Source organism: Centruroides vittatus, unplaced genomic scaffold (genome assembly GCF_030686945.1).
Source record: "Centruroides vittatus isolate TY-2023 unplaced genomic scaffold, ASM3068694v2 contig_1042, whole genome shotgun sequence".
Taxonomy (NCBI): Eukaryota; Metazoa; Arthropoda; class Arachnida; order Scorpiones; family Buthidae; genus Centruroides; species Centruroides vittatus.
In genome coordinates this window covers 28,306-51,296 of record NW_027120674.1, presented here as the reverse complement: position 1 = coordinate 51,296, position 22,991 = coordinate 28,306, and the positions used below count along the sequence as shown (strand labels likewise).

The following is a 22,991-nucleotide window of genomic DNA, read 5'->3' as shown; positions in this document are numbered from 1 at the left end:
TGCTTAAATTTTATATGGGAATACATATGATCTTAATATAGGCCTGTATATTAAAAAAACATTATCGACGTAATAAGAAAAGATGGTATTATTTAGACTTTTCGTAAGAATTTATAAACGAAGTAAGATCATATCCGCAAAGTTTAATCAGGTAGATTACAAAAATATTTTTAAAAATTAGAAAAAGTTAAAACGATTTCTAACACCCGTTCCGATTGGTCCTTACGAATCGGCCACCGACATATAATCGTACTCACGTCAGTGTGAATGCTCTTACTACTAGTCGGTCCGATTATAGGATCGGTCGGTAGAGTCGGTCATAGTGTGAAACAGCCCTTATACTATCGTCGCCGACGCCGAATGCCCTGGAATCAGTGGTGATATTCAGCGGGTTCGCACAGGTTCGGCCGAACCCGTTGTTAAAATTTTCAGTTTTCCGAACCTTGTTAAAACACACGGAACATTTCTCAGTGGTTTTGCTTTTTTTTAAAAAAAATATATTAAAATATACGTATTATACTCTGTAATACTACTAAACTAGAGCCTTATACCCCGTTCGCACCGAGCATTTCAACCTAGATTGTGAACAAGGTCGGGGACTATGTCTTGGTGCGATCTCTCTCGACCGTTTCAATCTCGACCGAAACGAGGTTTAATCGCGATCGATTCAAGAGAGTTCTTGAAACTAGATCCAGTCACAAGAGAGATCCACAATCTCACGCGCGCGAATGGAACACGTGTCGGGCTATGGACAGCGAAATAAAAAGGATGTTGTATTTCGAGAGATGATGACATCTGTCTATTATCAGCAGTGCCATTCGGGGTGAAAAATCTCTCTGCATAAAAAAAAAAAAAACGGGTCGATAGCACTAATATACAATTGTTACCTGGTCTTCGCCCAGGGCTCGTTACGTTCCAAATACGCCACTGATTATTAGATATATCGCAAGAAAAGGTATTGTATTTATTTCTAGCCAAAACTTCCATTTCGTTTGTCGGTGATTGTCAGGGAAAAATTTTCTGCTAGCGAACCCTTTGTTAACTATTTCGAATATCACCACTGCATGGAATCTATCACTCTCGAAATAACCACCTATAAGACGTCGTTTTCTAGAACTATTCTAATCAACCCTCTCGTGGTTTCTTCAATTACCCAGGTATTTACATCGAATCGCGGTCTAAATGTCTCCCTCTCTCTCTCTCTCGCGGCAATTAACGGTGTATATCTAATTGTTTATCTCGTTTTAGATATTTCTCTTTAAATAAACGGGTATTTGTGTGTTTAACTGGTATCCGAGTGATTCACTTCCGGTACGCCGTCTCTCACTCAACCCTCCTCCATCCCGAATCCGATCGCGGCCGCTCGCGTGACCTACGTTCTAATACCGAATCAACAGGCCGTCTCGGCTTCTGTGTCAATCGGGACTCGATGGTGTCAGTCCTGACGAGGCACTAAAGAGGTGCCGACCCTCCGGTCACACATTTATATACATATACAGCGGGGTGCAAAAGTAAATATACAGTTGTTATTGTGGAAAAAATCATACACGGAGAAAATAAAGAAAAAAAAACATTTATTTTTATGTACAAATTAAATCACAAATAAGGAACACGAACCAATAAAACATAGTAAAAATAATAATAATGAACACTAAAAATTTGTATTTCTCGGACTTTCAACTGCATACCTACTTTTGCATCCCCCGAATATCGATATATATATATATTTATTTATTTTAAAAGTGAATGAAATAGAACACAATTAAGGGTTTCACTTTTAATCAAGACATTTTCTGTTAAATGAAAAACTTAAATTACTTAAAAAGACTTCGAATAATTAGCTTACGAAATCATTTCAAGTTATTGTATTAAATTTCAGGCATCCTCGTGGCAACGATTCCATAATTCCTAAATATATTATAGCGTATTTTCATCACGTGTAATAAAAAACGATGTAGAAATTTGAGATTTTATACCGCAATTTATTAACACTTATACAAATAAATAAATCATAACCCTCTTAACTTTCACTTTTCGTTAACAGATCTGTTTTAAAAGTCGTGAATAGGAATACGGAACGATGAAAAGGGGTCGACTTAACCCGGTGAAGTCAAAACGAATTATCATTATTTTCTCCTGGTTACAATAAAGATACTTTCTTTTGACTTTTATCTAAGATCTCCTCTACTTGCAAATCGCAAACTACACCAGTATAATAAATCCTATTAATAAACAAGATTCAGTAGACAAGGATGCAAACAGAAATTTATAATTTTTGTAGGTAGTAAAGTAAACGTAACCACAATTTTGCAATTTTTTTCCAAATTTCAAGTTTTAACTTAAATTCTTTAATTCAGTCCCACAGAAACGGAACAAAGAACATTTCGTCCCTAAAGTTTTATATTAATTTGATTAAATGGCGCAGAATATCCGTGATGAAGCCCAAATCCCGGAGCAGGATTTTACTGTCAAGTTCATTGTCGAATGTCTTTTCCTTTCTAAAATCATTTGGATTTCTAGCAAACGATTTTAGAACCGTCTAACAGAAGAGCCAACGTACTTCTATCAACATTCATCTCTCAGACGAGAACTGGGCATATTTTTTAAAAACTTAAATAAAGAAATAAAATTTCTAGTCGAGGCCTGAAAATAAATTTGCAGTTTATTAAAGATTTATTCCGTATTTTTAAAATTTTATTTTATTATTTCAATGACATGCTTGGAGTGACGGGCACTTGTTTGTTACCACTAACATGCACCACGTAATTGAGATGTTCCATTTATATTTGCCTGATTTCATCGATCGAGAAAATTATTATAGAAAATAATCTAGAAATAGCTAAATTAAAAATAAATACAACATGCATTGGAATGTTTCTAATATAAACCAGTAATTATTTACTGTCATTGCGACAATGCTGGACTGCAATTTTTTATATCGAATTTATCATTTATTTCGTATAAAATACGTGCTCTCCGCTTCGAATTTGTATTGTAATGTCTTGTCCCTTTACATCATACTTTTCCTTTAACAATAGAGTCGTGCCGGTCATCTATTTAACACCTTTCGGGAAGAAATGTTTGAATCGAAGTAACATAGCTTCCGCTTTGCATCGGAACTGAATCGGGACCTCCTTGCCCTAAGTTTCCATATCTGGTCTCGATTTCATCTATCGTGTTCTTTTCTCGTGGTTGAGGAAAGACATACAGATTAACAATAGGACACAGAAGCCATTAATTATTCATAATTTTCGCTTCAGTCTGCAGTTAGCTCTAGATATAATGTGTAGTAGGTGTTAGCGTTATATTAGACAGCTTACCTGTCTAGACAACAATAGAATAACACATGTGAATTGCAAATAACAAACAGTTTTAAAGTTTTCTAAAAGATGATTTTTCGTAAATAATTTATATTTTAAAGTTTTTATAATTAATTTAACTAACCATTCAACTCGTAGAAATTAAAAGAATAATGTGTTTCATTTCTTAATTTGCACATTCACATTTCAAAAACTTCTGAAGGAAAATTATTTCAGAATTAACGTTATATGGTAGTATCTTTCACATTACATTAATTCTAACGCCTTTAGTGAAGATTATTCACTAATAACTATAAATGAATAACAATTAAGTAAAAAATTCTACTTATTAAAAGTAAAACCGTTAAAACATTAAAGGTATTTATTACAGCTAACGGGATGGAATCTGCCTTTGTTATTTGCTATTTAAATTTTTTCCTGTCAAAACTGCCACATCTGTTTTATCAGAGCAAAATTTAAAAGTCATTCGTATTATTTTTAAATTTAATCTCTGTGTTATTTGAAAGTAAAGTGTTTATTTCTCCTAATATACTCGTAATCGTGTTGTATACATTTTCAATTTTAATTTGCCGTTTTTATTTCTTTTATTTATTTCTTGTAAATATTAACCACGCAGTCCCATTTCTTATGTTAATTACTGCATATTCTCAATCGTTTCATCTGTATATAATTTTAAATACATAATTAAGATAAATGAGAATTATTTTTTATAAATTAGATAATTTTGAAAACATTTTACTAATAAAACCTATATGTAACATTTATCATTAATCACTTCGGAAACTGCACTTGTTATTTGCTTTTCTCCCCTGTCAAATGTCAGCTGCTATTGCGAAAACGTTAAAGCTGACGAATAGCTTATGGTAAATGCGGAGTAAAGTGGAAATTACAAATAGATAATTTGAATAAATTATAAAATTAAGCGTATTTACTCGAAAATTATATTTAGCTTATTAAAGTCGATTTTTACCTCTTTCTTTATAAAGAGTTCAAACCTTTACGCTTTTCCCGTGAGAAATCCTTTTAGTTAATCTAAAACCGAAGAGGATAAAACGAATGTCTTCTTTTTTGCCTCAGAATCCTTTTTAGTTCTTCCGTTAACAAAGGGTTTCAAATTTAAAAAATCCAATTTATACAAACTTTGGCTTTGTTTTATTCATTTTAATTTTACTACACAAACACCGAGATTTACGATAAAATATCCTTACTGTTATTACTTTTTTCGTTGTTTATATTACACATTAAATATTAAAAGACAATACAAGTAAATGGGCTCATTTTACTTGAGTAAAAATATTCATTTATACGAAAATATTGTATTCATTTTTTTCTTTTTTTTTACAAATGGGAAGAAAAGTTAATTACAATTGAGTATTTTAAAAGAAATCGCTCGGTAAAAGTGGATTTGTGTAAATATTTTTATTCGTAAGTTCGAAATTTAAATAAGGATCGAGTCAGTTTGTCTGAATGTCGATTTTTACACGCGCCATTTTGCAAGTTTGATTTTATTTGTTGTAAGTTATCGATGGATAAATAATGATAGCGGTATAAAGAATCGTTTTCCCGAATAATTGGGCTAAAATTTGATAAAAATTGTTCACCTATAAATTTCCTGTGACCGTGTCCTTCTTTAATTAATTTAATGTCCGGAACGGAGGAAAGTTGACGAAAACCAAGACGAGACACGCGAGGAGTCGGGACGTAGGCCCCGATTAACCATATAGGAACGTCCCATACAAATCGAAAGTGACGTTATTTCAATTCAAACATTTCCCCCTGTAAGGAAATACATAGAAGACGGAACGACTCTATTGCTACAGGGAAAGTACGATATACACAGGCCAGCCACTACTAACGTGAGGTGGACAGCATACGTTTTAAATTAAATAAATTAAAAATACGATTAGAAATTTCAACCCGGCATTATGACTACGTCCCAATAAATAATTGCTGGTTTGCATATAATTTCTTTCGGACATTTTAAAACGACTGCCCATTTGAGGATAAATTTCAAATATTTCAAAACTCGTCGAAATTTAATAAAGAATTTATAATTTTATTTTATAACTTTAAGAATATTTTGAAATAACGCATGTGGAATTTACAACTGAAACACGTGCAAATATCGCGTTGTACATCTATGTGACGTCAGATCACTACTTGTACGCGGTTAAAATATATAAATTAGTGTCGCGGAAGATAATCCGTCGGTGCTAATTGAAGTTGCAAATTACGCATTTTCGTTTGCTTTTAGTTGCGATGATGAAGTTTTTGCTGCCGTTTTTCATTTTAAGTATTTATTTATTTATTTATTTTTTATTAAAGAGTAGTAAAATTTGTAGTTTCTGAATATTTTTCTGACAATGAATTTATTCTAAACTTTTATCGCAACATTAACATTTATTCATTTATTGTAATTTATTTTTAAGGTTTAATTCCAAAACAACCCGGAAATTGTGCTTTGAATACTGTTTTAGGTGGTATAGGCTCCGCAGTTGATGGTTTACTCCCCCTGCAGCATGAATATGTGAGCGAATTACTTGATGTAAGTAACTCTTAATTAACACATATAATTAATGTTATATACTATTTCAGTATACAGTACAGTTAGTTCTTATAGAAACTTGGTGTATTCTTGCTATTTCTAGAGCTAGGGCATTTATGTACTAAATATCATATAAATCTTTGTAAAAAAGGCAATTTATGGATTCATAGTTGTTGTTTAACTAATTTCGGAATATTCGTTATAAATTTTTGTTTGCCAATATTTTAATAAATGTCTTTAGGGGATTTTTGAATGTAATTCCGTTATGATGAAATTGTGTCATTAAAGGAAGTAACTTTCCTCGTGCATAATCGTGACCAAACCAATTGGAACAATCATTATTTCGCATTAATTTAGAAAATGCGATAATTACCATAACATAATTCGTTTTTAACTATATTTTACGTCTTTTAAAGTGAATCAAATACTTTTTTTCTAAAGGCTTTCTGTTAACAGTTGATAAACCATTATTATTAACGAATTAAGTGTAATTTTTAATAATGTACTTCCAACAATCCTTTTTATTGTTTAGTAAATTTTTATCGTATAAAATATTTAATGTTCGTAATTCTCTTCATTAACTAGAAATTCTACGCAGAAATCTTGAAAAGTAGTCAGAGATTCTCTGTTCAAATTTCAATCTTTCTTGGTATTTTCAGAATGCAACCAAGTGTCTGAATTCGAGTACGTTTCCTTCACTCGGCTGTGAAAAGGAAACAAACGGCGGAAGTGACTTGCTGTCGAGGATTAAAATTGTCTCCTGCCTATTCAAGAAACTTTGTTACGCCAATGATTCGGCTAGTGTAGTGGCAGTGATAAGATGCCTTTCAAAAGGAGCTGGAATTGCATCAGGTCAGGTGATAGGTGATGTTCTTGACAACGAATATGTAGAAAACATACGCAAATGTGTTTTTGGTATTTACTCCAATGTCCGTAATGGAGTTACTAATTGTGGTTTATTTGATAGCATTCAAAAGTTAGATCTTACAGCTATTCTAAAAAATATAATGGAGAATGCTTTATCTGATACCACAAACAATTTGGAAACGTTATTCAAAATTCTTTTTGGAAACGAAGAAATAAAGTGTACCTTTTCTGGTTAATACATCATAAATTATAGTCGATGTAGATTTACGAAAACGTAATAAAACATCAATTCAATTCTATGGCATACAAATATAGATTTCTGGCTGATTTCATTCTTTTCCCAGCAAACATTCATAAAACTCCTTGCAAATTGTCTTAATTGTCTTAATCGGCTAAATAATGTTATCACGTGGCGTTTAACACTGAATTATCGATATATCGTAAAAAGTTGCTTTAGCTTAAATGCGTTTTTACGTTCTAGTTGTTCCATTAGTTCGCGCAAGTCTGGTCAGGGCGCATCCAACGAGCCGCGTGCGTGTTCCCACTTTTCGGGACTCGGAGACAATGTGCGGCAGACAACAGCGCTCCCTCGAGTCGGAGATTCTGACACCACCTGTATTATTCTGGGAACACATAAAACCGTTTTACCTTCGCACGTTTTCTCACCCGCCAGCTGCACTTTACATGTGACCGAGAGACAACGGATGAAGGAGGGAAATAAGAGACAGAGAATCCCGGAAACAATTTACTCAACAACAAAATTATAGATTAAACGATCAATTATTTATTATCACAAATTTTCAAATATAACATGGATGTAGAATCATAAAAGGATTTAATAAAAATCCTTTTATGATTCTACATCATCATAATGGATATATAATTTTTAACTTTTAGGTATTTAAGATTTTTCCAACCTGTCAATCGAATTCGAGAAATTGTGATGAACGGGTAACGAATCTCGTCCACGACGTTAGTCGAAGTCAGAGTTGTCACGTTTTCAACGGCCTTGTTGTCCCTTCACAAACCACGAGACTGGAAGGGGGTGAAGGTCGTCTGTTGTTTTACTTTCTGTACAAGTGACGTAACCAATGTAAATAAAAGAAAATTTCGTTGTTTAAATTTACATCTAAATATTAAAACAGTTTAAATTATTAATAAAATAGTAAATAAACATAATCTACGTATATAATACATTACATCGATAAAAATTTTTAAAAAACACTAAAATATCGATAAAAAATATGTTTATTTCTTTAAAAAGTATATATCAAAAACACATTTATAAAAGTAGAAAACCAAAATTTCAACAATAATAACGTATTTTACAAGCATAAAGGCGACAACGGTTCGACAATAATACTGTTTCGACGCTCTTATTTTTAGGTGGCAAAAAAATACTGGAAAAGTATCTTTTTTAATTTTGAATGTAATAAATTACATAAAATGTGGACTTTTAAGACTTTCTTTGTATGGAATTACGTAAGATTAATACGCATTAAAAATCAACTTGATTTAAACTTTTAAACTGGAGTATTTGATATCAAGTAGTGACATTTCCGCTTATTCGGCGAGGAACACACGAAATCGAGTGAAAAAAACACGTATTAATGGATTAAATTGACTTGAATTTCCGTTGTCTCTGTAGGCTTCTTCTACCCTAACGAGTGAAGTCCGCGTTCCCTCTTTTAGACAATAAATATACGCGCCAACCTCCTCCTGTATAGTAAGTCTACCAGACTCTTGCCGTTAATTGGTATTTACAGTTCTGCTTGAAATGTCTCATACACTCCTATTGGTGTTTTCTATAACGAGACAGGTTAGATGGACGAATCGGCATTATTTCTGACGAGTCTAGACGAAATTTCCCTGCCAATTGTCCTTTAAAAGTCAACTCTTACAGTTATAACGTAAACAAACGTAAAAACCTTGCATTTTTCTGCGTACTTTAGATCTTCTTTTAATAATTTTTAAGCTAAATGTTTTATTTACGCTAGAAAGTGTCTTATTCAAAACTTCCGGCCATAAATTTTTTCGGGAAAAGACCTCACTTCCGGTTGTTACTAATCGCGGGAAAAATACAATTACTCTCTTATTCTAGACGATTATAGTAATAATTGTTCTAATAATGTTAAAACGTGTTTCATAATCACCTTTCGAAACAAAATCTTTCTTCGCTTAGCATTACGTACGTTCCGCCAACTCCACCCCTTCCGGAATAGACAAGGTGCGTAAACAATGTAAACACTACAATTTTCTTCATCATCATCCGTGCGACCATCGCCATATTAATTTAAGCCCATATACTTGACTAAAATCGTTTTTTAAAGAGAAAAGTATAAGTATTTGATGAAAATAAAAACATATTTTACCATAATTTATGTATATATAGAATTATGATATTGATTTACTTTATATAAACGTTCTGTTTTCTTACGTTCGATTACAGCTGCAAACTTCATCACTTGGAGCGTGTGACAAAATATTCTTATATCAATTATTACTTTTTTACGGATACAGGTGAGACGTGTGACAATATATAACTTCATCTTTAAGTAACATTCCCTCATTTACAAGTCATTTTAAACATTGTTTTTACATAAAATTATGAAATGGAATGTTTCAATTGTACCGTAGAGGAAGGGGAAAAGAATCTCGGCGTAAAAAAATGTGTTTTTAACTAAATTATAATAAAATTTATTTATACCTACGAAAAATATTCATAATTTTCTTCTGGTGAAATGTGTTTCGATAGAATTAAGTACTAATACGGTAAATAATACATTATTGACAATAATGACGTTTTTTTATTACCCTTTCTGCACTATTTATTATGTATTAAACATAATTTCCCATATTATAGCATCATAATGTGTATAAAAACTGAAAATTCTCATAATTTGTAAACGGAGATACTCTGGCATAAAAAGCATACTGTACACTCTCTTTATTTCAGCTCAATTATTCGCGATTATTTTCTTAAATAAACCTATTTAATTCATAATGTTTTAATTTATTTGACAGAAAGAAATGTTTATGGCCCGGATTTTATATATCTAATATTTCTGTTACCATATTACAGTATTTCAAATAGCTCTGTTCGAGGGATGTCTGCACATTCACCCCATCTTCGATATAATTGGTTTTTTCTGTATTACACTGAATTTATTGTCTTGTTTTGTTTATTATTAATAACGTAACTTTGTTTCTGTTTACTAAATTAAGTTTTACAGCAAATTACTTAGAAACTGTCAATTATAAAAGCCAAACACAAATAGCTTCATTTTTACGATATTATATTAAAATAGTTATAAGCATTATTAAATAATTATTATTTATGCCTGTGTATCGCATTTTGTGAAAGTCCAGTGTTTAGAAGAACTAATCATTTATTGTACAGTACATGTACACGGAGAAATATTCTCTCGTCTTTCGTGAATTTGTTAATGTTTATTAATATCTACTGTAACATTAATTTTGTTACTTAGTGTTAGCTTCCCGTCACTTAATCGTTGTAAATTTATTCTGTAGGCGTGGTTGGCGGAAGGTTGTGTGCACTGATCCTTTTTCTTTTTTTATATAACTCGTTTCCATAATTGTGAAGGTAAAGTAGTAATCTTCACTAAACATATTTAGGTACTTCGTATTATTTAAATTCATCAGGCTTCGTGGAAGCATTTTTTAAAACTTTGTTTATCGAGCTAAAATTGAACTTCCAGTCATGCCACATTGCCCGGGAGCATTCAATGCTTATGCCATGAGCATCATTTGGCACCAGTGGCGTGCCGTCACTGGAAGCGATGGAAGCGCCGATTCCACCTTCTAATGACCTTCCTTTGTATTTTATAAAATACTAGCTGACCCGGCAACGCGTTGTTGTGGCTCAAAATGTATCTGTTATAAATGTATAACACTTCCCCCGTGGGGGAAATTTCAAAAAATCCCTTATTAGTGTACATTCTCTTGACGTACCCTATTAAAACGCAATCAAAAACGCATCTAAAATAGTATAATAAAAGCAGAGTTCTTCACAGTAAGCCTTAATCCTGTCCCTTTCCCCACTGGGGAATATCGAAAAATCCCTTTTTAGTTTTATATTCTGTTGACGTAACCTATTAAAACGCAATCAAAAATGCAAAAAACCGCATGTAAAATAGTATAAATAGAAGCCGAGTTCTTCACGGTAAGCCATAATCCTGTCCATCTCCCCCCAGTAGGGGGGAATTTCGACATGTATATTATATAAAAACACGTGCGTATTTGAATGCAACGTTGTGTCAAAATTTCGAAGGAATTGGTAGGAACAAACGAACGTTATATTTTATTTATATAGATAGATAGAAAATGACCTTTAGTCCATTCTCACAAAAATGCATAATGCCTCACAGAAAAGCAAACTTAGGTTGTCAGAAGTTAGCGCCATCTGTTGGACATAAAAGCCTTAATCCATATATAAATATATTTTTGAAGGGGAGAAAATGGTGGTCTTCACATATGCCACAAACCTTCGCAGGAGTGTATTAAACAACTTCCCGAAGTTTCATGGCAATCGGACAAATGGTGTAGTAATGCATGAAGGACAAACACACAGACACACAGACAGACAACCAGACATACATTCGTTTTTATATACTGTATATAGATAAATTTTCATATTTTAACGTACTTTGCATTAATTAAAATTAATATTTTATTGTAACTGCATTATGTATCTTTTACAAATTTCTATACTACATGTGAAAAAAACGATAAGATTGCTATTCGCGTTTTTCACCGGATGCTCGCCCTCTGGTGCTTAAGAGCAAAATTATTCTATCTGGGTCGTTCGAATGTTCCTTGTGTATTGTTAGCAGTAAAGATGACTAGTAAAAGGAAAAGTAAAGCTTTCTGTTGTGTTTTAAATTGTAATTCCAAAGCCATACGTGATCCCGATGTAAGTTTTCATGTATTCCCACATGAAAAACAGATGATTTTACGTAAATCAGAATTCGGCGAATCTCAGAAATGTAACCGACGGAAAGAGTGGATTCGACTGCTAAGAATTGGCAAAAAAGTTACGAAATATATGGTAGTATGTTCGAAACATTTTACTCCTGAAGATTATATTTTGTCATGTAAGTATGCTATCAAGTTTTTATAAATATGTTTAGAATATTGTAATTTGATAGTATTAAAAAATCAAACTGAAAAAGATTGCATATATTCTAAATATAAAGTAATTTAGTATTTGCATACGTTTTTAACCTATACTATAGGATTATCTTCAATAAAATCTAATTCTATTCAAATTGTGAAATAATTTTTATTTAAATTTTAGCATATGCATGTAAAAGAAGACAATTAAAGAAAACTTCCGTACCAAGTTTACTTTTGCCGGAGAGCAGTATTTGTACAAAAACATGTTCTAAAAGAATTAAAAGAAATAAGTTTTCAGAAACAATGTATCAAACAGAAGAAACTTCCCATGCAATTGAGTCAGAAATTAGTGATAGAGAACAAACAGAAGAAACTTCCCATGCAATTGATTTTGAAATTAATGATAGAGAAGCTGCTGAAACACTTTTAATGTTATGCAATTCTAATTCTGATAAAAATTTAAAATATCACAGATCAGTTGGCATACAAATATCCACTGGAGAATTTTTGGTAAACATACGTAATTTTGTTAAGACAGAATCCCAACTAAATTCCATTACTGGTATACCCACTTTTAAACTATTTAATGCTATTGTTAAACTTTTTAGTGATGTATGTAAAACAAAACAAATCAGTAATACTAATTTTTCTTTCGAAGATAAACTTTTTATGGTCCTAATCAAAATGAAATTAAATATTTCTTTTTCTGTTATATCTTTATTTTTTCATTGTTCTGTACCAACTGCAAGTAGAATATTTTACTCAGGTGTGAAAATCCTTGCTTCAGTACTTAAGTGTGCAATTGTTTGGCCATCAAAAATAAATATTTTAGAAAATATGCCTAAATGTTTTAACAGGTTTCGTAATGTAAGAGTAATTTTGGACTGCTCAGAAATTAGAGTGCAGAGACCAAAGTGTTTAAAGTGTCAAATACGTTGCTACTCTCACTATAAAGGTGACACAACTATAAAATTTTTAATAGGTGTTTCACCAGGTGGAATTGCAACGTTTTTAAGTAGTGCATACGGAGGTAGAACTTCTGACAAGGCAATCTTTGAACAGAGTGACATCTTGAATTTATTAACACCTTATAGTGATTCGGTGATGGTTGATAAAGGCTTTTTAATTGATAAACTTTGTTTAGAAAAAGGAATAGAAGTAATTCAACCACCATTTTTGAAAAAAAATAAACAATTAAATAAATGTGAAGCAGTGAGAACAAAGGATATTGCATGCGCCAGAGTGCACGTTGAAAGATTTATCCAGAGAATTAAACAGTTTAAGATATTTTCAGCAAGACTTCCCTGGAAAATGACTTCTGTTGTCGATGAACTTTTAATTATTGCAACAGCTGTAGGAAATCTTTCTCCTCCTATACTGTCAGATGACAAATTTTAATTCAAAATTACCATATTGTAAATAATTATTTTAATAATTGTGTAATTGTTTATATTTTTAATACATTATCTCACACAAGATTTTTTTTTACAGTTTTCATTTAATAAAAGATATTTACAACAAGATATTTCAATAATTAGAACATCCATATTAAATAAAAATTATGAATTAAAAAAGAAAAAACTTTTTAAATGTTTATATTTACAATGTTTATACATTATTCATTACTTTCAGTAAATAAAAATGGAAGCATTTTATTAAAATATATTTCTTTTAGTACTGAAATAAATTTATTTAAAAATTCATCATCTTTTTTTACTTCAAAAGAAATAAATGAATTATCAAATGATGAATATATCACAAAATCGCATACTGGCAAATTAGTTAACAACAACCCTAGCTGAACCTGACCGTAATATTTATGTCTCTTCCTTAATTCAACATTTTCACCATTAATGGTAATAAACTTCAACACATTCTTTTGAATTAAGGCTTGGATAGGTTCATTCTTCCCCTTTACTGGACACTTTATTTCTAAAAGAGAAGTTGGAATATTTTGTTTCATTATTATTCCATCAGGGGTATATCCTAACCATGGCAAAGCTGGCGAAATAATAAGGCCAAATTCTACAATTCTCTTGCCAGAATGTGAAGAGTATAATAGTCTTGCATCATTTTCGTGCAAAAGGCCATATGCTGTATTTTCATTTCCCCAAAAAATATTCCGTTTTGAAAATTTTTCATTCCAATTTGGATTAAAATTGAAATGATCTGTATAAAAATTATAGTATATACTGCCTGTAATTCTTTTGCTCCTCTCCTTCTTCCATAATATTTTATTTACTTTGCTTTCTAGGCATATTCTTTTACATTCTTCAATACTCACCATAACTTTATTTTTATAATAATCCATCAGACTTTTTGGCAAGTCTTCTAAACCAATATTTTTAAAAGTTAATATTAATTCTTTTTTTATAATACTTGTATAATACAATTTATTACAATTAAAAACTCCAATTGCACTAAAGTTTTGAATGTGGGAGAAAATAGCATTGACATCATTATTCTGATCAACTCTGTTGATCTCTCTATTCATCTTTGATAAAGATGCAAGGCTTTTCTGTCCTTTCCTACAATAATAATAATAAACTTAATATATTATATACCAATCATTTCATATAATTAAAAATTAAAACAGATAAAACTTACATATGTTTTGTTAGTGAAGAATTTGGTATAGCTTCTGTTAAAATGTTTAAGCACTTTTCAGAATCAATATTTAAAGCTATTCTGCTATTATTAGATCCAGTATGGCAAAATTTCTTTATTGGAATTATTTCATAATTAGACTGCACATTTTCTTTTAATCTGTTCCAAGAACATTCCAAATCTGTCTTAGATAATTTTTCAAGTCCTTCTATGTTATTTCTAAAGATAATGATAATTCATTGTTAATTAAGCAACTATCCAATCATATATTAATTGATATAATTGAATAAATTCATTATAATTTTAGTTATTTATTTATTGTTACAAAAAAGGTAAAATAAAAAAAAACAAGCAGAAAGAATTTAGCATAATAACTAAAATGTAACGAATTGCTAGATTAAGATATATTGAATCTAAAAATTAATATAAACATTAGCAAATCTTAAAAAAACCTAATTAATTAACCTTCAGCACTAATTAGCTACTTATATTACACTAAAATACGTATAGTGTTGTAAAAAAACCAAGCTTACCTGTTAAGAAACAATAATACTGCCAAGCAATGTTTGCATTTTCCCGATTGTCCAGCTTTACAGGAACAAGTTATGCTGTCAATTTTATATGATAAATCAATAAACTTTAAAAATCCAGTAATTCTGTGTGGGACAGAAGTCAAAGCTGATGTTTGCAGACAAAGAGCACAAAAATGTACAGAACGATCTTGCTAATTTTTCTCGATAATACCACATAAAATGACGTGTCCTGCTAGCAATAATTGTTCTCCTTCTATAAAATTTCTCGATGAACTGCTACAAGCAGCATATTTCAATATCTCAGATAGTAATATATAATTCATTTTACATTGACTACTTACAAGCGACCCAGATGAAGTAGCCATTTTGTAAAAATTCAGCACTCTCTATAGTTCATGAAAACACAAATACTGTGGCTATCAGCTGTATTGTTATATGTATTTTAGTTATATTTTATATTTTCTTTATATTCTGTTCTTCCCTTTTTGTCATAACTTCCTTCTAGAAACTTCTTTATTAACTCTTATTGCCTTAAGGAGGGATTATCTCTTCTCAGAACTCTTGGTAGAACAAAAGGATAGGGGGATTATCATTTCTCTGAATTTTGGAGAAAACAAAAGACAGGAGAAAGCCTGAGGCAAAAATGTCAATGGAAGAGCCATTCTTGGTTAAGATCTCAGAGCAGACAGAAGGACAGGGCAGCGCTCCAGACTTGAGAAAGGGAAATGGGGACTGCAGAGTCCAAGAAAGCCGTAGAGGTCGACGAAATAGAATAGATTAGAAAATTCTTTATGTGAGTACTTAAAAACATCTGAATTCTCTGAACAGCTTGACGAGGCAACTTTGTCAGGAAACAAAGCATTACTTTTAGCTTATGTAAGATTTGTAAAAGATGAGAATATTTCCCAAAAATTGTTATTTGCCAAATGTTTGGAAACTGATACAAAAGGTGAAACAATATTTAATGAGATTAAAAACATTTTTTGATGCAAAAGATATATATACCCTTGAGTAATATCCTCTCCATTGCTACTGACGGTGCTCCAGCAATGGTAGGACGACACCAAGGCTTTCCGGCATACTTGAAACAAGCTAAACCAAATATATTATCTGTACATTGTCATTCACCAACACCATTTAGTTGCCAAAAATCTTAGTGAACGCTTGCATGGCTCACTAGATTATGTCATTCAGGCAGTTAATAAAATCAAAAGAAATGCCTAAAATGAGAGATTATTTGCTCGACTTTGTTTAGAAAATGATGAAGATTATAATCGTTTACTACTTAACACAGAAGTTCATTGGTTATCTAACGGTGCATGTTTGGATCGATTTTATGCACTCTTTGATTCAGTGTTGGAATTCGTGGACAGCAAAGACAATGATTTGCAGCTCAATTTAATTAATTCAAAAAATGACATAGCATATATGACTGACTTATTTCCCAAATTTAACGAAACCAATTTGAAGTTACGAGGTGATCAATTAAATTTAATCAAAACTAAAAGTATATCTGCATTTGTTGCAAAACTTTTTTTATACAAACGAAACTTGGGGAGAGGAGAATGCTCTCAGTTTCCAAATCTTTCAAAATTACAAAAACGAGATGATGATTTGCTTGTTTATTGTCAACACTTAATGGCTCTTCATTCTGACCTCAGCCAAAGATTTAAAGATATTCTTCACTTGGCCATCCCGATTGGGTGTTGAACCTTTTGCAGGTAGACCCACAAACTCAGGTAAAGTCATACTAATACAGGAGAAACTTATTGAATTATCCACAAAAGCTGAAACTAATGTTTGAACAAGGATACCACAAATTCTGGTTACAAAAACAGATACCAATTTTATATCCTGCATTATGGGCCACTGTACAGAAGCTGTTGATTGCTTTCCTGTCTTCCTATTTAGTAGAGCATGGATTTCGTGCAGTCATAAACCTCATCAAGAGAAAAAAAAATTGACTGCAAATTAGTACTCGCAGAGACTTATGAATGTTACTCACAAACATCAAGCCGAACATAAATAATCTCATATCATCCCATCAGATTCACTCATCTCATTAAAAAATAATGTACTTTTGCATTTTAAAACAAAATTTATAATTTGAATAAATACTATTTTAAATATAAAAATATTTTATTTATATTTTATTTTTACGTCACCATTCACCATCCAAGACATCAAAGTTCAATTTGAAATTTTGCTATAATGCAGTTGTATACAGTTATTTCACTTGGGGTTCATGGTTAGGTTTTGCTATGAGAAAGGGTTCTTGGACATAATAAGTTTGGGAACCACTGCATTAAATGATCAGCATAGTAATAAAGTAGTAGTATTAGTAAAGAATGTAAATACATGTGGTCTGATTCTCAGACATTCAACATTTGGACATCTCATTTAGAATACAGTAATACCTCGGTTTTCGTCAATTGCCTAGGATTTTGTCAGCTTGCCCAAGTGACCTTGCTGCTAATTTGGTGAAAACAAAGGGCGACCCACGCATTTTCTGGCTCAGTGTGGTGTTATTTTTCGTTGTGTGAGCATTACCCCACCATTTGCCAACAGTTCCGTTCCCTAAACACGGAGTTTGGTCATGGGTTCACGCTTTGCCAGGACGGGCTGGCCACGTGAAGTTTTCTGGGTTTTCTCCCCGTCTGTAATGCCTGAATAGGGGCCAGTTACCCTTAAACAGACCTCCCGGAAGGCATTATTCCCCTTGATATGACCATCATAAACGCATACAACTACTGTTACATGACAATTACATCACACTTTACCACTGGGCGATATAGGCTAGAAGCTCATGTCCAACTAGCTTCTACAAGACAAAACATTACCCCACGCATCTAGTCAAACAATTCCATTGCTTTCCTTTAGATTAGTCTTTTATATTAATTTCTTATTTCTTTTAGTATATAACGCTATATTAATTTTCTATAAAATGTGTTTTTGGTATGTATTTTGGAGTGTCTAGAACAATTAATTGGATTTACATTGATTCATATGAAAATAATTGCCTCGGTTTTCATCAGTTTTGGATTCTGATGATTGTTTTCGAACGGATTATCGACAAAAACCGAGGTATCACTGTACTTTGATGCCCCCTAAATTGCCTTTCATATACCTCATTCTGTTTTTTGAACATTTTTAGCAAAAACAAAAATTTCAAGCTATTTGCTAGTTTTAATTTTGATAGCATCAGATACATTTGTGAAAATTAAGTTTGGGTATATTATAGATTACTCCCTATGGAATTTCGTGTGTTTGGGTATATATCTGAACTCAGGGGACCGAGACGAGTTCAACGATACTCTACCTTTGGACCGGAGACGAAAAATAAAAAAGTTATCATACTTTTTTCCGGTGATCGCGCGATGATAGGGAGTCGCGTCACTCTCCGCTAAGTCGGCCTCGCTATCGCAATCGGGAGTCCCGTCGCTTGCCGTTAAAATTGCCTTTAGTAGACGTTTCCCCCCTTTTTTACTTTGTTCAAGAACTACCGTGAATCGATCACTAGTTTAGCACATGGCGGCGTGTGGTGGCGCCCATACGAGAGGTCAGTCGAGCCGCCATGTTCGCTGCCATAAGTAACATTAACCGAAATGGCAATCGCGCGATGATCGGAAGTCGCGTCGCTCTCTCCACTCTCGTATCGCGTGTTTAACGCTCCGGGAGATGACCGTAGTCCGACATCACGGTTTGCAGACTTTACCGCAAGATGGCAATACTAGCAACTACGGTGCCGTCTGCATGAGAGCATTAAAAAAGTATGAGAACTTTTTTATTTTTCGTCTCCGGTCCAAAAATAGGGTACCGTTGAACTCGTCTCGGTCCCCTGAGTTCAAATATATAATCAAAGTCCTGAAATTCCATAGTTTGATAGCATCAGATACATTTGTGAAAATTAAGTTTAATTCTGTTTAATCTATGATTTAATATTTTAAATAATATTTTATGCATTGTAACATTTATTGTAAAACAAACTTTCTTACTCTAATACAAGACTTCATAAGTTTTTTTTTCCTAAATTTTTTACCAATGAATTCAATTCAAATGATTTCAGGGCTTTATGATCACACCAGCAATCAAAGATTGAAAGACACCACATAAAGACAAATAACAAACAAAAATAAAAACAAATGAATGTCTTTGTATCTGTTTCCTGCAACACAAATGGGAAGATTAATATTAGAATTTGGGAAGTTTCGACATTCTCAAAGTCCCGGGACACGAGACAACCCACGATCAAAATCCCGGGACTTTGAGACTTCTCAGAATAAAATTAGAATCGAGCTCATTTTTGGCAATATGTATCAATAAAAAAGCAATTTTGGTAAAAATCAACATTTATTGAACATAAAATCAAATCCTAACATTTATAACGTTAATTAAAGTCTAAACAAATCATATGTTTAATTCTTATAGTCATAGATTCATTTTTGACAATAAAATCATATAATTATAAAACCAACTTAGTAATCATACTAATCATCACCTAGTCTCTATTCATTAGTCATATAAATAATATACTAAACTACCAATTAGACTTCTTTTCTGATTTAATAAAATAGGCATTTAAAAAAATCAGAGCATTAACAGCTTTGTCTGACAATCTGTTTCTGATTTTTGTAATAATGCCTCCAGACAAGGAGAACGCTCTCTCATTTTCAAGATGTCGGTTTTATTGTGTTTAAAGCTTTATAAAGTAGTTCTAAACTTTCAGTACATTTTCCGGTTGCATCAAATAACTAGAACTCCTTTTTTATTGTTGTTCTTGATCTTTTTGCAAGAATTTTGGGTACATTTTCTTCATTTTTTTTGATTGCCATTTCCATTTGACTTTGAAATGACTCATCGGGTTCGTTGTGTACTGTAGAGCTACTGGTACTGGGTTCAGTGTCCATTATTTTCAAATCTGGGATAAAGAGGGATATTTTCAAAAAGTCTGCAATACAGATCTTCTGCAAAAGCAATAAGTGCAGTTTTATTCAAATTCGAAGTAAAAAAATCCGTATTTTGCGACTGTGAGCTGTGTAGGCCAGTGTGCAAATATTTTAACAAACATATAACTCATTGTGATCTCTTTCTTCTAGACAGGCTTTCAATGTTTGAAAGAACCCTACCGCCAGATTATCATTTGTCGTCGATTGAATTATTTTCAGTAAAACATCAATTATTGCTGCGGCTGTGAGTAACGAAGAGTTTTGTCTGCTTAAGGCTTCTACAGCTATCTTGACTGGCTGCAGTAAAGTAACGATTGATTGCAAAAGAAGAAGATTGTCTTCATTCCATTTGTCTAATATGTTTAAATCAATTAACTCTTTCTTTATGCAATTTTTGAGCTTCAAAAACCTTTCTGCCATTACAATTATAGAATTCCACCTCGTTTCGACATCCAGTAGTAAACTGAATTCTTTTCCAAATTCTGATTTAACATATTTTATGTAATTGGCTGTTTTTCAGTGGACTCTTTGTCAATAATTTCACTAGGAATCGAGTTTCATCAAGCACTATTTTAATTTCATCAATTGGTTGTAATGGGCAGTTTGTTTTGTAGTTTGTTTGTAGTTTTGGTACATTGCAGCTTCTTCATCAGAAGAGTTTTTTGTTCTCCATGATTTCATCATCACTATCATCAGTATCTTTAGAGGTAGAAGCTGCAGATGTGATAGTAGCCCTGATTATTTTTATAAAATGTGTCTATAACTCCTAGATGTATTGCGTGGTTCAAGCATAGGATCATCTCACTGGGACACACCTCATAAAGTGAAATTGACAACTGATTGACTAAGCTGACAGTGGTGACACAGACAGTCACAAATATCATGATCTCATAAACAAACGTCACAAAATAACAATATGGCGACAAATGTATTTATTGTGTACTCACTCAGTAAGTTACATAGGCGTATCAAGTAATTACTCATTAAGCTAACAGATGGCGCTCTCAATGACGGAATGCGGAAAGCTAATAAACTTTATTATGAACTTTTGAAAATAAAATTATTACAATACATTTTTCGACAAGCATGTCTCAAGTCTTGACCCGAAAGTCCCGGGACCCCAGACAATTAAATTTAGAAAAAGTCCCGGGACTTCGAAACACAAGACGTCCCGGGACCCAAACCCTAATTAATATGCACAACAAATGGTATAATCATATTAAAACAAAATAACCAGAAGGACAAAAATCATGACTATTGTCATCAATAATAAAGAGAAAGAATTAAACCAAATATACTAACAACATTTCACTTTTTTCTCATTTCATTCTTTAGTTCATTTCATCATATTTAATACAGTGTTCATTGTACATGTTAACTTTCTTATTTATATCATTACAGAAGCTGATGCAAGAATTCATTATTTTATTTGTTTTCCTGGTATGAAACATTAATGGTAATAATCTGACATCATCTCTCAATCTTTATTTCTCTCTTTGATTCTTAAGAATAGATATAAAATCTAAAAATAATTAAGTTTTCTGAAAAGACTCTTTGACTTCAAGAAAAGAAATTTAAATTGAAATTACATTGCAATATCAAATTCTAAATCTACAACTCTCAATAATAAACAATGTCTTCAAATAATATTGTAAGTTAAAATTATGCAAAAAAAACCTATTAAATTAAATTATTCACATCACCTAGTGTATACAATATACAAGATTTCTATATAATATTTTTGAAATTAAAATTTATCATTTCTACATAATAAGAATCACCAGATTTCCAGAATTGACAAAAATTTTTCAATTCTTCAACTCCCATATAGCCTGTTCTTCCTATATTTACTCAACAAGAACTTTTAGGACATTTATATATATATGTTATATTAAAACAAACTAATGCAACAGCATTTTCATATTGCCAAGAGTAAAAAAAAAAAAAAATCAAATCTCCCAAAATTTTCTACTCTTGGAATTGAAAATCGGAATAAACTCTTCGGGAGTCGGCAAACTTGCGCATAATATCACAATCATTGAAAACACAAGTTTCCATAAAATGCAAACTTTAGTAATTTGTAAACCAGAATAAATAAATGTGTATACATGTTTGTATAGCTTGTTCTCCAAATGCATTATTTCCATTAGGCAGTCTCATAATCTGATATCCGGAATCCGATTGCTTATGCATGCGACCACCGGCGGGACTTAATTTCTAAAATGATTTGCCATCGCGGCTTCTGTGTCGAACAGGACACAGCATCGTCATCCCGATGGCATCGAAGAAGCGCCAATCCTCCGGTCACATTTATATACTTTTTGGTAATGTTTATTTTAGCTCATTATTTGTTTTATATATGTACAAAGTACTAAAAATAACTTCACTTTTCAATTAGAATCAACTCTCAAATTCATTTGTTTCAATTACATTAACAGAGCAAAGACTATTTCATTTGTATTATGGCACATGTTTAAATTAGAATCATTTGAATTCAGGGCAAGGATTTTTAAACCTCCACCAGCTGTTTTGCCGCGAAACTTTAACAAATGTCAACATTATATTTACGAATTTTTTAATGCAAGAATGTTTTAATATATGAAAAATTGAATATTATAAAATTTCTCATGTTGACAGCTCTAATGATACATAACGTAACGGGATTATGTTTAGGCTTATAAGCAATCGTTTAATTATAGAGATAGATAAATTAACATTACCTCGATTTCCTTCCACTTGCTATAATCGACCATTTTTTCCTCGCAAAAAAAACTAAACACAAAAAAAATCGTTAACCAGTAAATTTTTCAGACAACGTAGAACGAATTTCGAAGCATCAATGCGTCGAAAAATAGAATGTTCTTCTACTAACTGCGCATGTACTCTAACGAAAGAACTTTCTGCTAACTTTTTAGTTTTTTAATATTAATATAATATAAGCAGAATATTTAAAATTAATTATAATTTAATTATAGTTTAGATCTGAAAATTATTTTATTTTATCAATTTTATATCTCAAAAATATATTTCGAAGTTT

At 31.9% G+C, this 22,991-nt stretch overlaps 2 protein-coding genes across 2 annotated transcripts; one reads left to right on the top strand and one right to left on the bottom strand.

Annotated features, from left to right (window-relative positions):
- Nucleotides 1–11,553: 11,553 nt before the first annotated feature.
- Nucleotides 11,554–13,285, top strand: LOC136969769 (uncharacterized). Its single transcript, XM_067264031.1, has 2 exons — nucleotides 11,554–11,846; nucleotides 12,050–13,285. Exons 1-2 carry the CDS (start codon nucleotides 11,591–11,593, stop codon nucleotides 13,264–13,266), a joined length of 1,473 nt encoding a protein of 490 aa, XP_067120132.1. The 5' UTR covers nucleotides 11,554–11,590; the 3' UTR covers nucleotides 13,267–13,285.
- A 258-nt stretch (nucleotides 13,286–13,543) lies between these two features.
- On the bottom strand, nucleotides 13,544–15,196 carry LOC136969723 (uncharacterized; the record flags this gene model as incomplete). Its single annotated transcript, XM_067264007.1, has 3 exons — nucleotides 15,009–15,196; nucleotides 14,476–14,694; nucleotides 13,544–14,396 (listed from the first exon to the last, which is right to left on the bottom strand). Coding segments are annotated over exons 2-3 (855 nt in total), but the record flags the coding sequence as incomplete, so codon positions are not given.
- Between the last annotated feature and the right edge of the window lie 7,795 nt (nucleotides 15,197–22,991).

Bases quoted from the DNA above. Each gene is read 5' to 3' on its own strand.
- LOC136969769 (XM_067264031.1), top strand. From the start codon at position 11,591: ATGACTAGTAAAAGGAAAAGTAAAGCTTTCTGTTGTGTTTTAAATTGT. The intron at 11,847-12,049 runs GTAAGTATGCTA...TTTAAATTTTAG, and splicing joins TGAAGATTATATTTTGTCAT to CATATGCATGTAAAAGAAGA.